Consider the following 13,444-nt stretch of genomic DNA (forward strand, 5'->3'; position numbering starts at 1 on the left):
GGGGGGGGCAGGGCCGGGGTCACGGGAGGGGAGGGGAGGCCAGGGAGAAGGAGACCGCCAGCCCGGGCTTCTAGGCCTGGCTCCTCGCCTGGCTCCTCGGACCTGTAATCTCCTGCTGTGAGTGAATCACTCTGAGGCTACTAGTTTAAAAATAAACTACTACACATTTCAGAGAGAGAGAGAGAGAGAGAGAGAGAGATCTGAATTTTTGTCTTCTGGTCCCTGACCCAAGTTGGAATCCCAGCACTCTGGGAGGCTGAGGCAGGAATGTCGGATCTTGAGCCCAGCCAGAGCAATTTACTGATTTAGGGAGACCCTGTCTTGTAGAAAATACCAGAAGAGCTGAGGCTTGGGTTCAAGCCGTGAGGAAGGGAGCAGGGAGGTGGCCAGGCCAGCGGGGAAGTCAGCAGGCTGGACAGCTGGGCTAGGGTAGCTGGAGGCCCAGGTGCCGCCTCTCCCTCTCCGAGAAGGCACGCGGGGAGCTTGGCCAGAGCAGAGGGGTGGCCTCCCTGGCTTCTCTCCGGTCCCTTGGGGGCTGAGGGCCCTGTGTGCAGCACTTCCTTGAGGCAGTACAAGTTTTCTACTGAAACAAAAGCTCTCCTGGAGAATGCTTGCTTTTTGTTTGTTTGCTTTGCTTTTTGAGACAAGGTGTTGCTGTATGTTCCAGGCTGGCCTTGAACTTGCTATATAGCATAGGCTGACCTCCAATTCCCAGCAATTCTCCTGCCTCAGCCTCCCCAGTGCTGGGACACAGGCATGTGCCACCATGCCCGAGTATAAGGCTTTTTAAGCATCTTTCAACATCCTTGCGGTACCGCTTCTGTGGAAAAAGCAGATGTGACTACTTGCATATCCTTTTCTCCCTTTGCTAAATTTAGCTGCTAAGCACAGTTACCAACTCCGATTTAACACCTATTAATAGAAAGGTTTACACACACAGACCACTGTGGGTCGCTAGCCTGGTGGTGAAACTGTGTGCACTTGTACAAAGGCCAGGTCTGCTGGGAAAGAGCATGGCGCCTGCTCCCGCTGGGCAGGATGGGAACTTTGTCACCGGTGACCTGGGCCCCTGGCTGGCGAAGCCCCTTCTCACAAACCCTGAGTTTCTCGAGACCGAGGCTGTGAGTGTTCAAAAGTGACTGCCTACTCCCTCCACGCTGCGTCAACCCATAGTTTTCTTGACAATAAAACAAGGGGTTAGGCTAGGTTTGTCCTCAAACCTCAGCATGCACTGGAGTCCCTGGAGGGATGGGGAAACTGCAGTGTGCTGAGCCCTAAACCCAGAGCCTGCTGTTCTCAGGGCCCAGGGGACTGCCAGAAGCTGCACCACTGCAGTGTCCCATGTCCACGTCTGTCCCTGAAGCGCAGAGCTCACACACAGGAGGCCGTCACTGAGGAAGCTCAGCAGCCAGCTGGAACCTGAGGAGCTGGACCCACCCGTGCTGTGGCTTGTGTCTCAGTGTCCCCTCAAAGCCTCGTACGCTCACGGGAGGGCTTTCGAAGGCGGGTGGATCTAGGGAGTGTGAAAATGGATCCAGACCGTGGTTACTAAATGCGTGTGGCACAGTTCTGGGAGTGGATAATGGGAGCCCCATCCTGGTGTGGGTGGCACCAGTCAATAGGGTCTGCAGCCTGGACGGAATAAAAGGGACAGAGAGGGCTGGCTTGCCTTGGCTGCCGACCCTGCCGTGGACTCTTTCTCCTTTGTGATGCAGCCCTGCATCTGTGGACTGACGCCTCTACACACTGTGAGCTACAGTAAACCTTTCCTCCTTTACCTTTGGGTTTCAAGTGTTTTGTCTCAACAATGAGAAAAGTAACCAAGACAGCCCGAAGTTCTGCAGAAACAGCCTGGAACGGCATCAGTCTGTCTATCCTGTGGCCTGTGACCTTCCTGATGGGGTGTCCCACCAGGTGTGGAGCTGCCCCAAATGGAGCTCAACTCACATACTGGGCCCAGGACACCAGTGCTGCCACAGGAGCTGACCCAGAGCCAGAAACAGACCCAGCCCAGCAGGACCGAGCCACCACCGCACCACCACAGCACATGGCCTGTACCCTGCAGTCCCATTGTTCTGTTCTGGACATTTCTGCCCCCAGATTCCGGCGCTGAAACCCGAACCCCAGGATGAGGTGGGAATGGGTCAGCAACCTGCAAGAAGAGACCCCAGGACAAGACAGACCTCCTCATCTGCAGGCCAAAAAAGACCCTCACCCATGGTGGCACAGCTCCTAATCCCAGCACTCGAAGGCTGAGGAGGCAGGAGGATCGAAAGTTCAAGACCAGCCTGGGGTTTTTTGGTTTGGGGCAATTTTTTTTCTTGGTTTTGGTTTCTTGAGACAGCGTCTTGCTATATAGTTCAGGCTGGCTTTGAACTCACTATGTAGCCCAGTCTGGCCTCCATCTCCCGGTGAACCTCCTGCCTCAGCCTCTAACTTGAATACAAAACAAGTTCAAGGCCAGCCTGGACTGTACTATCAAGACCTTGTCTCAAAAACCCAAAATAAATAAATAACAAGAACAAGAAGGGGCTCACCAAGAGCTTGGCCTCAAGGACACTGTGACCTGAGACTCCACACCATGGGGAAGTTTGCCAGCTAAGCCACCAGGCCTATGGCTTTCTGTTCTAGCCACAGCGCTGGACCATGCTCACTTACACAGACACCTTCCTGCAGCCCTTTCCGTCCCAGGCTGAACTGTCAGGATTTGAGCTACTGACTGCACTGGGTTTCTCTGCAATAGTGAATAGGTGTTTCTTAAAACATCTGAATAATTAAAAGAAGTCACCACAGTGTTACGATCCAGAACCAGCTGAGGACCAGCCTTAAACACAGTCTTCCTGTCTTAAACAAAAACACTAGCCAGGTATTGGGGCCCACACCTGCCATCCCAGCGCCCTGGGAGGCTGAGGCACGAGGATTGCAAGTTCAAGCCCGGCCTGAGCAACTCAGTGACTTCATGAGATGCTGTGTCAAAAAATAAAACGGGTCGGGGTGTAGCTCAGTGCGAGGGCCCTGGGTTCAACCCACCCCCACCCCCACCCCGTCCTCCAACAAATAAAAGCGCTTGTAACACCTAAGAAGGCAGTTTCTCGGCTTCCCTATCAGAGTTTCAGAAACCACTGCCAGTGCAGCGCACCGTGAATGTTTACCCTGACTCCAGTGAAAGTCTGAAGTTCCCCACTGCAGGCGCCCGGCCAGAGCCAGAGGTCTCCGTGTGCCCTGGGAGCTGGGGCGGTGACTCAGCAGCCCGCTGGTTACTCCGCGGAGCTCTGTTTTTATTTTCATTATGAAACCAGGAACTAAATTCCAGGAACTGAGAGAGGCCAAGCTGAGCTAACAAGCAGGGCCAGCGCGGGGTTGACAAATCGGGGTGCACAGCCCCCACAGACTGACCTTGCTGTCAAGGTCAGGCGAAGAATGCCGGATCCGTGCCTCCCAACGACTTTGGGAGGGAATCAGAAGTGGCTCTGATGACTTTCCAGCTGCTCCGTGATTCCCCAGGGAGAACACGCCGGGCCTCTTCTGCTCCGGCTGCAGCACAGAGCTGACTCAGCCTCCCCGGGTGCAGCCGCAGGGAGCCAGCTGCAGAAGGCTGGGTGGAGAAGAGAGCAGCTGGTTTCCCAAAGCTCTCTGGGCCAGTAAGCTGTCTTGTTCCCCTAGACGGACAGCCTAGTCACGCCTCTATTTTGTTATTTTGGATTTTTGAGACAGGGTCTCACTATGTAGTTGAGACTGACCTGGAACTCACTATGGAGCCCAGGCTGGTCTCGAACTCAGCCTCCCCAGTGCTTGCACCACCACACCTGGCCACTCCTCTATTTTTACTTTTATTCCCCCCCTCTTTTGAGGGGGGCTACCGGGGATCAAACTCCGGTCCTTGTGCTTTTGAGACAGGCAGAGGCACCACTGAGCTACATCCCCAACCCTCTTGCTTTTTCTGTTTCGACAGAGTCTCCCCATGTAGCCGAGCCTGGCCTCCAGCTCGTGGCAATCCTCCTGCCTCTGCCTTCTGAGTACTGGGATCACAGGTGTGTGCCACCTCACCCAGCTATTTTATTTTTTATTGTGAAAATATACAAATACATGGAAAACTAAAAAGAATGTAATGAGCCCTCATCAAGCCTGGATCTAGTATAATTATTGCTGATATTTTATTAAATTTGTGTCACCTTTTTTTTTCTCTGGTTCTCTAAAATATTGGAATTGCAAGCAAAAGGACATTTCAGCCCTTAATGATTCCGTGGTAGGCAGCCTGTGAGATGGCTCATTACCGTCTGCCTCTGGGGGCCCACACCCCCCGAGTGGTCTCCGCATTCTGTACTGCAGACCACAGCTGTGCGGTGTGGCCAGTGGAGTACAGGACAGCCAGGTGCATGCGCGTAACCTCAGCACTCTGGGACACTCCGGGCAGGTTCTCTCATCTCTGCGGTCTCTTTTACCCTGAAATAACCAAGTGGTGATGTTAAAAAATGTCCACAAATGCCTTGATTCTCCAATTCAGAGACTCAGCTTTCCCGTGAGGTACGGCGTGTACTTGGTGACTGGCTTTTAGAAAATATAATGTGGGGAGGGGTTGGGGTGCATGCCTCCAATTCCAGCACCTGGGAGGCTGAGGCAGGAGGCTCACCATAGTTCGAGGCTATGCAGGAGTTCTAGGCCAGTCTGAAATGCATAGCAAGGCCCCGTTCAAAAACACTCCAAGCCTAAAAATAATTTAAAAATTTAAAAACAATGTGGCGATAATGACACTTTTGCCTTCTGAGGGCAGCTCACCAAAAGCATTGTGGCTTTCTCACGGAGAATGGCGAGACAGGTCTGGGGGCACCGATGTGCTTCATTTACAGTGGGGTCACTTTCCAGACCCCGGACTAGGGAGATCATCCGGGAAATGCGCCACATCCTGTCTGGCTCCTGTGGCTGGGGAGACACAGGACCGGCAGACGCTCTGGTGGGTGCCTGGCCCATCCCCCCGACTCCATGCCACTGTGAAGTGAGGACTCTGCTCGCCAGCTTTCCCGCATGATGCCCATGACACCCTGTGAAGGGCCAAGTTCCAAAGCCCCTGGCATTTGCCGCATCACCATTGCAAATCACGGGTCAGCCTAAGATGTATGACTCAGCGATGTCCAGACTAAGTGCCCTGGTAACCTAGCCCTTTACCACCCCTGTATTCCTGTGAACCAACACTTGAATTTTTGGTGGGTTTTTTTTTTTTTTTTTTTTTTTTTTTTTTTTTTTTTTTTTTTTTTTAGACAGGGTCTCACTATGTAGTTCAAGCTTGGCCTTGAAGATACTCCTGCCTCAGCCTCCCCGACTATTGTGATTATAGGCATGTGCCCCCACACCCAGCTCAACACTTACATTTGGAGGCCTCTTACAAGGATATTTATTGGATTTTAGGCCCATCCAGCTAATCCAGGAATATCTTGTCTCTAACTCCTTGATTTAAAGCAGCTGTAATAGTGCATACCTAAATCTCAGTAATCTGGGAGGCTGAGGCAGGAGGATTACAATTTCAAGGCCAGCTTGAGCAATTTAACAAGACTCTGTTGCAAAAGAAAGACAGACGAAAGGAAGGGAAGGAAAGGAAAGGAAAAATAAATGAAGGAAGAAAGAAAAGGTAAAAAAATATAAAAGACCAAAAAAATAGTATAAAAGATTTGCAAATACAATCCTATCCACAGATTCTACATATGAGGACCCAGACCCCATACTTCATTCAGGCTTCTCACCAGACTTCAGCCAACAGAATAAACTTATAAAGTGGTGCAGCTGTGGTATCCAGAATCAACAGGTCCCAGCCCTCGGGAGGCTGAGGCAGGAGGATCACTCCAAGTTCGAGGCCAGCCTGAGCTATATAGTGAGTTCCAGTACGCCTTAATTACATAGCAAGCCTCTGCCTCAAAAATAAAACAGAATTCACATTTTAAATATCCATAAAAGTCATGTGCAGTCTAAAAAAAATAGGAGGAAGCCAGATTCTAGCAAGCTTAAAACCTTTCCATGTTGAAAAGCTCAGGGCCTCTGTGAGAGTGGAGGTAAGAGTCCAGTGAGGGCGTCGCTAGAGCTGGGGAACGTGACCCGACACCCCTTCCGGAGGGCATATGAGCAGGGACACAGTGGGCAGGGCCGCACATGCTGTCAGATGAGAGTCCCACTCCCTCTCACCTCTCCTGGGCTCCAAAGTGACAGCAGGACAACTCAGTACCACCTCGCTGCTACTGAGGGAACTGGTAACTAAGTAAGAACAGGACGTGTGCTGAGTAAGACCTGTGTGTATTCAGTGACATGTTCCTCAGGTAGTTAAGGATTTGGCCAAAGGGAAGATCGGGTGTGCACCTCCAGTTTGAAATCTGCAGCTCAATTCTTGATTAACACATGTGTTTTGCGGATGAAGTATTACTAAATCTATTGACCATATTTGTGGGGGTCTAACCCATTGACTATGCCCAAAGCAGGCAGTGAGCAGTGCAGGCTGTAGAGTTAACCCCACAATCGGCTTGTTTAGAGAACTGAGTCTGACCAAAGCCTACCTGACTAGATAATTTGGCAGCAAGGTCAGAGTAACTAGCACCCAAATTCTGTTGCCAAAATTAAGAGTGCTTTGTCTCTTCACTTACAAGTCTTGCCTGCATCAGCAAAGTATCCCTAGCAACCACACAGAACCCTCTCACCCTAACCTATGAGGTCACCAATAAACAACAGCGGCTCTGGCTGGCCAGGGTCTTCGGCTGCTTGCACAGCACTGGCCATCCTGGCTCCCTGTTTCTCTCTTTAATTCTGTCTTTAACTTTTCCTTCTCACCTTGTGCCGTAGAATGAGCAAGAGACTGGATCCCCATCACAGAGATTTCTGGTACATATGGAAATGTATCAGAGAGAACTTTAGTGGTTACTTCATTTATTTAATTTACTAAATTTGGGCCGGGGATTTAGCTCAGCAGTTCGGTGGCCTGCAGTTCGGTGCCTGCCTCGCAAGCTCAAGGACCTGAGTTTGACCCCTGGTACCACAAACAAAAAAAAAAAAAAAAAAAAAAAAAAAAAAAAGAGCAACTTACTAAATCTCCTACAATTGTTTAGTATTAGAGAGTAGTTTTTGGTGGTAGTGTTCATTCAAGCAATGAAAATACTTTCAAAAGAAATCAGTTACATTCAATGTATAGATGTGATTAAAAAGATGTGAAGATGGTTAACTAACAAAGCTAGATGTGTAAGAAAAATGGGATCTGTAACCTTAATAACGATGGAAGAACAAGGATTTGGGATTTATAAATTTCACATATTGAAAATAACATAGCTGGGTATGGTGGTGGATACCTGTAATCCCGGAACTTGGGAAGCTGAGGCAGAAGGATTGCTGCAAGTTTGAGGCCAGTCTGGGCGCCACAGTGAGTTCAAGCTCAGCCTGAACTACATAGTGAGACCCTGTCAGAAGGGCGGGTGGGAGGGGGAGGAAGAGAAGAAGAGGAGGAGGAGGAAAATGACAGGTAAGCCCGAGGTAAACATCACCACGGTTCTTCCTGTATCCAAAAACTACTCCCAAGGATGCTGGAAGCTTCCACCAAGAAATCCATGCTATCACTGCCTGTGTCTGGCTGTCAACACTGCAAATATTCTAAGGTTCAATTAAAACACAGCAAATTACAATTTTTTAAAAAAATTTCTTTCTATTGTAGACAGCTAAGTTAATTAGATGTCTTGTGGGCAGTTAGACAGGGCTGGCCCTGGAATTGTCAATATGAAGGACAATCAAGATACTTTCACTGAGCTGGGCGTCGTGGCGCATGCCTGTAATCCCAGCACTCGGGAGACTGAGACAGGAGGATCGCTGTGAGTTCGAGACCAGCCTGGGCTACATAGTGAGTTCCAGGTCAGTCTCAACTACACAGTGAGACCCTGTACCCCGCCCCAAAATAGATACTTTCACTGAAGGTCAGCATTATAAAAAGATACAAGTCCTACACCTGCACACTTCTCCTAGAGATGAACAGCAGTGACTAACGTTCCACATAGGCATCAGTCACCTTAAGTGGGGACAGAAACTCTCTAGCCCACTTCCTTTCTGGAAATTCCTTGTTCGCTCTTGCTCCCTGACTTGTTTTCCCATTGGGCCACATTTAATCAATATTGCCTGGGTGACTGTGCTTGGGATCTTATAGGTTGATCATGGTTTCGTCCCATCCTATGTCCGCCTTGTGAAACCCCATTGGACCTTATTAGCAGACTAGTTTTGTCCCACTTTGTTCCTGCCTCACCTTGTGGTTTTGCTCAACAAAACACTCTTGAGAAGCAGGGTGGGCAGGCAACCCACTTTCCGGTCCCCCTCCGTCTCCCTGAGACTCAATACATTCTTCCTGCTCTTAACCTCTGCTGTTCCTAGGATTCATTCAATTTGAAAGAACACAAACTCCTGTTTTGAATGTCCGGCTGGGAGTTGTAATACTTCCCCCATTTGGGGTCATTCTGCGTATCCGGTTACCATCCACGCTCGGGTCCTGTGTGTCGGCACCCTGTCCGAGCCCCGTTCGGCTTCTGTGCGCCTGTGTGTGGACGTGGGGGGCTCCCGTGAGTGTCAGGGCTCGCGCGGATCTCTAGCCTTGGCGCAGATCGGAGCTCCGCTGCTAACTCAATGCCTGGGTAGTTTGTAAATGGGCTACGAGTGGTTCCTCCTCGTGCAGGTCTTACGTTTAAATAACGTGATACGAAGCCCTCGACGCCATGCTTGGCGCTCAGTGAGCGGTACACACGCGGAAGCACACGCGCGCGGACGTACGAAAGCGGAGTTCGCAAACGGAAGCGCCCTGTCTGCGGCCCTGCCCTACCCGGCGTCGCCTTGCTCCCCGCACACAGGGCCAGAGCACCAGCGCCCGACCTTCGCAGAAAGGCCCGGGCTGCACAGAACGGACTCTGGACCCCGTGGTTGTGCCGAGAGCAGCCTGGGCAGCCAACCGGGACCGCGGTCCCCTTAGTCATTCCGACCCCTCGGGTGTCTCCTTGGCAGTCGCACAGCCAGGGGCGAAGGGCGCGGAGGTGGGGAAGCACCTGCCTCTCCGCCCTGAACCAGGCGGGGTCATGGTCGACTTCCCAGGCTCCGGTGCCTCGTGCTTTTGTCAAGCAGCGGTCTGGAGGTTGCTGAGAAGATATTTTATGGATGTGGAAACATTTAAATCCACCGATTTGATTTTATTTTTTTCAGGCAGGGTCCTGCTACTCATTTTTACTTATTTTGACAGTTCTGAGAATTGAATCCAGGACCTTCACACTGAGCTACATCCCCAGCCCTCTTTACTTTTCGTTCTGAAACAGGGTTTTGCTGCGTTGCCCAGGCAGTACTTAAACCTGTGCTCCTCCTGCTTCGGCCTCCCAAAGTGCTGGGATTACGGGCACGTGTCACCACATCCTGCTACACAGCTATTCTTTTCCCTTTCTCTTTCCACTCCAGTCCCTCTTTCTCCGCTGCCTTTGATCTTTACAAAAATTGCTTACGTCAATTGTTCAACACAAAGGCAGAAAGGCTCCGACCGCCCCTGAGAATCTGAGCAGAGTGCAGGTATGGTCTCCTGCAGTGACTGTAACCCCAGCACTCCCAAACTGCTGGGCACCACATGCAGCAAGTCCATCTCCCCTGAAATGGAAACACGAACTCCAAGGGACAACGGAGGCTGAGCAGGAGGGTTCCTGAGAGGCAGCTCCTGAGAGACAGGAGGGTCCTGAGTGGGCGGCCAACGAGGCCCTATATACAGCGAAGTCACGGCGTGGGTCAAATACAATCAACCTGCAGGATCTCAAGTGTGGCTGCTTAGCTAATATTGATCGGGTAGGGAAGCGGAGTGCACAGCAGGGGTAGATGGCCGTGTCATTAACTGGGCTAATCAAAAGCTCATTAAACAGGAACACTGATTGGGGAAGGGTGGGTCCCAGGGCTCTGGTCACCTCCCAGGTGTCTGATGCCTATCTGGACTTCATGGACTTCCTTAGGGAAGCACGAGTCCTGGTCTCCACCTGCACCTGCAGCCAGTGTTGATGTGTTCTCATCTCCTGCATGTCTCCCTGAGGGCCTGTCCCTGTGTGACTGCCTGTTCATTTCCACCTAATTTGCCTGCCATTAGTAAGAGGACCCCTGTCGCGAGCCGCGAGGTCAGGATCCTGCCAGCAGGTCCTAAACCTGAAAGGATGAGGACAGAGAGACGGAAGGCACCTTTCTTCTCATGTTCCTTGCTTGCTTTATTACAGAACCTCTCCCTTTTATACTCTCCAGCTTCATGGAAGCGAGGGCTGCACGGGAGCGAGGGAGCGAGGGTACCGCCCACACATTCCAGAGGGAAACAATAACAACCATTATGGGTTACATCTGCTACCAGCTGAACTCGCCTGTGGCTATGGGTGAGAGCACATCCGTGCCAGCGAGGTGACTCAAAGTTCAATCATGGCTAGGCCTGTGTCAAGGCTCACCATAATGGCTCGCCATAGACCCCAAGTGTGAGGCCAGCCTGGGCCATCTGGCCTCTTGAGGAGACCCCACAGTAAGAAAGCGCTGGGGATGTAGCTCAGGGGGAACCCAAAGTTCATTTCCGGTGTGTGTGTGGGGGCTACGCCGCCCCCTGGGCAGGAAGAGTGCCCCAGCAGAGTGCACATTGTCAGGTCCACACCCGCTCTCACTGCGGCCCACAGGAGCTGTTAGCTAATTTCTCAGGAACTCAAACGAAGCTTCTTCAAGTGGCAAATGAAGCTTCTTCAAGTGGCTGATCGTTGCTCAATTCTGTCCTCCCATCCTTCAGAAATCATCAATTGATCCTAAATGGAGCATCTGTTACAGAGACGCCCAGAGAAGCTCCACAGACTCTCAAGATGCTTTCCTAAGGTCTTGAGGCCAGGTCAGTTTGCCCTCCTTTGGGTACCATCACTAAGTCGAGCTGGAGCAGTAAGTCTTGGAGTAAATGGATGCACCTCGTTTGCTGTGGGGTTATTTTGCGGTTACACACCCTGAGTAACTCCTTGAAGAACTTTTCCACAACCCTGGGTCAGTGGGATCCTCTGTCACTGAAGACCAGATTTGCTAGGCAGGGCATGGTGGTGCTTGCCTGAAATCCAAGCACTCAGGAGGCTGAGGCAGGAGGATTGCAGGGATTTAGAAGCCAACCTAGGCTACGTAGTGTTCAAGTTCAGCCTGAACTATGCAGCAGGATCCTGTTTCAAAAACAAAGAAACAAATGTGAAAACCAAATTTGCAAACTACAAAGACAAGCCAAACACTGAAGCCAAAGGTGAAAGGACAGTGGGTAAGCAGCAGCCCCACACCCTCTCTAGAGAGGAGGCCTAGTCGGATTGGAAGATGCAGCGGAATCACGCAGTTCACAGCCTCTCCTATCCCACCTCGCAGGTGAGGATTTCTGTTTCCCTCAGTCAGGACTGCCGGAGGCGGGATTTCTGCTGATCAGGAAGTAGCCCGCACTGTGCCATTTCCACGTCCCTGCCCAGCACGGTCCCCTCGCCCTCAGCTCTCACGTCCAGGATGTGCTTCCTCGGGCTCCCACACCCTAGACTCAGTACCCCGACACATGTCGCTCTTACAGCCTTGTAAGGGCTGGCAAAGCAACTGTGCAGGCCACACCGTGCGAGCTCTCGTTGTTCCAAGAGGAAGCAACAAATGGGTCAGTTGTGAGAAGTCTTCCCACGACGTTTGTCTTGACCAGCTCTGACCAGTGGATGAGACCAGGGCAAGCCAGGGTAAGGCAGGAGAAGACTGGAGCCACGAGCTAAGAGCAGTCAGGACAGGTTCCCTGGGAATCCCTGGCCTCTTCCATTCCTACAGCTAGGGCCGGGGATTTAGCTCAGTGGTTCTGGCGCCTGCTTCACAAGCACAAGGACCCAAGTTCGATCCCTGGTACCAAAAAAAAAAAAAAAAAAAAAAGGTATAAAAACCACAGCTAGGGTTTTCCACCCCTTCCCCCACCCCTCCTCGCATTGCCCCAGTTACACCTAAGCAAGCGTGGCCGCGACTCCCTTCGGCCACCATTATGATCATCGATCCAGACCTCATCAGCCACGATGAGATGTTCTCCGACATTTACAAGATCCGGGAGATCGCGGGCGGGCTGTGCCTGGAGGTGGAGGGCGAGACGGTCAGTAGAACGGAGGGTGACGTTGATGACTCGCTCGTTGGTGGAGATGCCTCCGCTGAAGGCCTGAAGGGTGAAGGTACGGAAAGCACAGTAGTCACTGGTGTGGACGTTGTCGTGAGCCATCACTCGTAGGAAACCAGCTTCACAAAAGAGGCCTACAGAAGTACATCAGAGGCCGGGCATGGTGGCACATGTCTGTAATCCCAGCACTCAGGAGGCTGAGGCAGGAGGATCGCTGTGAGTTCCAGACCAGCCTGGGCTAATAGTGAGCTCCAGGTCAGTCTCAACTACATAGTGAGACCCTTAAAAAAAAAAAAAAAAAAAAAAAGAAGAAGTACATCAAAGGTTATATGAAATCAATCAAAGGCGAACTTGAAGAACAAAGACCAGAAAGAGTAAAACCTTTTATGACGGGCTGCAGAACAAATCAAGCACATCCTTGCTAATTTCAAAAACTATCAGTTCCTTATTGGTACAAACATGAATCCAGATGGCAGGGCTGCTCCCTTGGACTACCGTGAGGATGGTGTGACCTTTATGATTTTCTTTAAGGATGGTTTAGAAATGGAAAAATGTTAATGGATTCAGCGGTTAACTTGGATGTATCACTTGTCATAACTGCTTCTTGTCATCCACACAACACCAGGATTTTAGACAAATGGGACTGATGTCATCTTGAACACTTGGTTTATTTTGATCATGGTTTATTTGGAGTGGAGGCATTATTTTTTTTAGAGAAAAAAACAAAACATGTCATGTAGGTTGTCTAAAAATAAAGTGCATTTAAACTAAAAATAAAAACTACAGCTAGGGACAGCATGATGGTACAGGCCTATAATCCCAGAACTCTTGGAGGCTGAGGCAGGAGGATCACATGTTTGGGTCCAGGCTGGACAACTTTGCAAGACCCTATCTCAAAGAAAGAAAGAAATGAAAGGAAAAGGGCTGGGGATTTAGCTCAGTGGTTCCGCCACCCATCTCTCAAGCGCAAGGTCCCGAATTTGGTCCCCTGGGGATTTAGCTCAGTAGCACCACACCTGCCTCACAAGCATAAGGTCCTGAGTTCAACTCCTGGTACAAAAAAAAGAAGAAGAAGAAGAAGAAAAAAGAAAAAGAAAAGAAGGGCTGGCAACATAACTCAGTGCAAAGGCCCTGGGTTCAATACCTGGTACCATGAACAAAACAAAACAAATGAAAAACTATACTTAGGGCCATGTGGTAGAGACACTAGCCCAGCATGCATAAGTTTGAGTCAACAGCACAGCAAAAATAAGCCCAGCAACTGTAGCTAAGCCATTTCATACAAGTTATTTCATACCT

General features: G+C 50.7%; 2 protein-coding genes across 5 annotated transcripts in view; one reads left to right on the plus strand and one right to left on the minus strand.

The window, feature by feature from the left end:
• Positions 1-3,603, minus strand: part of Cmbl (carboxymethylenebutenolidase homolog) — a 20,110-nt gene extending 16,507 nt beyond the window's left edge. For 2 of the 4 annotated variants that reach the window (XM_010612048.3, XM_010612037.3), the window contains exon 1: positions 3,153-3,177. The gene's annotated coding sequence lies outside the window, so the exon portion shown is untranslated. Of the gene's footprint in view, positions 1-3,152; positions 3,214-3,396 lie in introns of those variants that run through there. The other 2 variants (XM_010612042.3, XM_010612063.3) reach the window with 2 other exon arrangements.
• An 8,401-nt stretch (positions 3,604-12,004) lies between these two features.
• On the plus strand, positions 12,005-12,256 carry LOC104853871 (translationally-controlled tumor protein-like). Its single transcript, XM_033756576.1, has one exon. The coding sequence runs from the start codon at positions 12,020-12,022 to the stop codon at positions 12,254-12,256; it is 237 nt and encodes a 78-aa protein (XP_033612467.1). The 5' UTR covers positions 12,005-12,019.
• The last annotated feature ends 1,188 nt before the right edge of the window (positions 12,257-13,444 follow it).

The sequence above is a fragment of the Fukomys damarensis genome, unplaced genomic scaffold, assembly GCF_012274545.1.
Source record: "Fukomys damarensis isolate Sample0158 unplaced genomic scaffold, DMR_v1.0_HiC HiC_scaffold_1, whole genome shotgun sequence".
Classification (NCBI taxonomy): domain Eukaryota; kingdom Metazoa; phylum Chordata; class Mammalia; order Rodentia; family Bathyergidae; genus Fukomys; species Fukomys damarensis.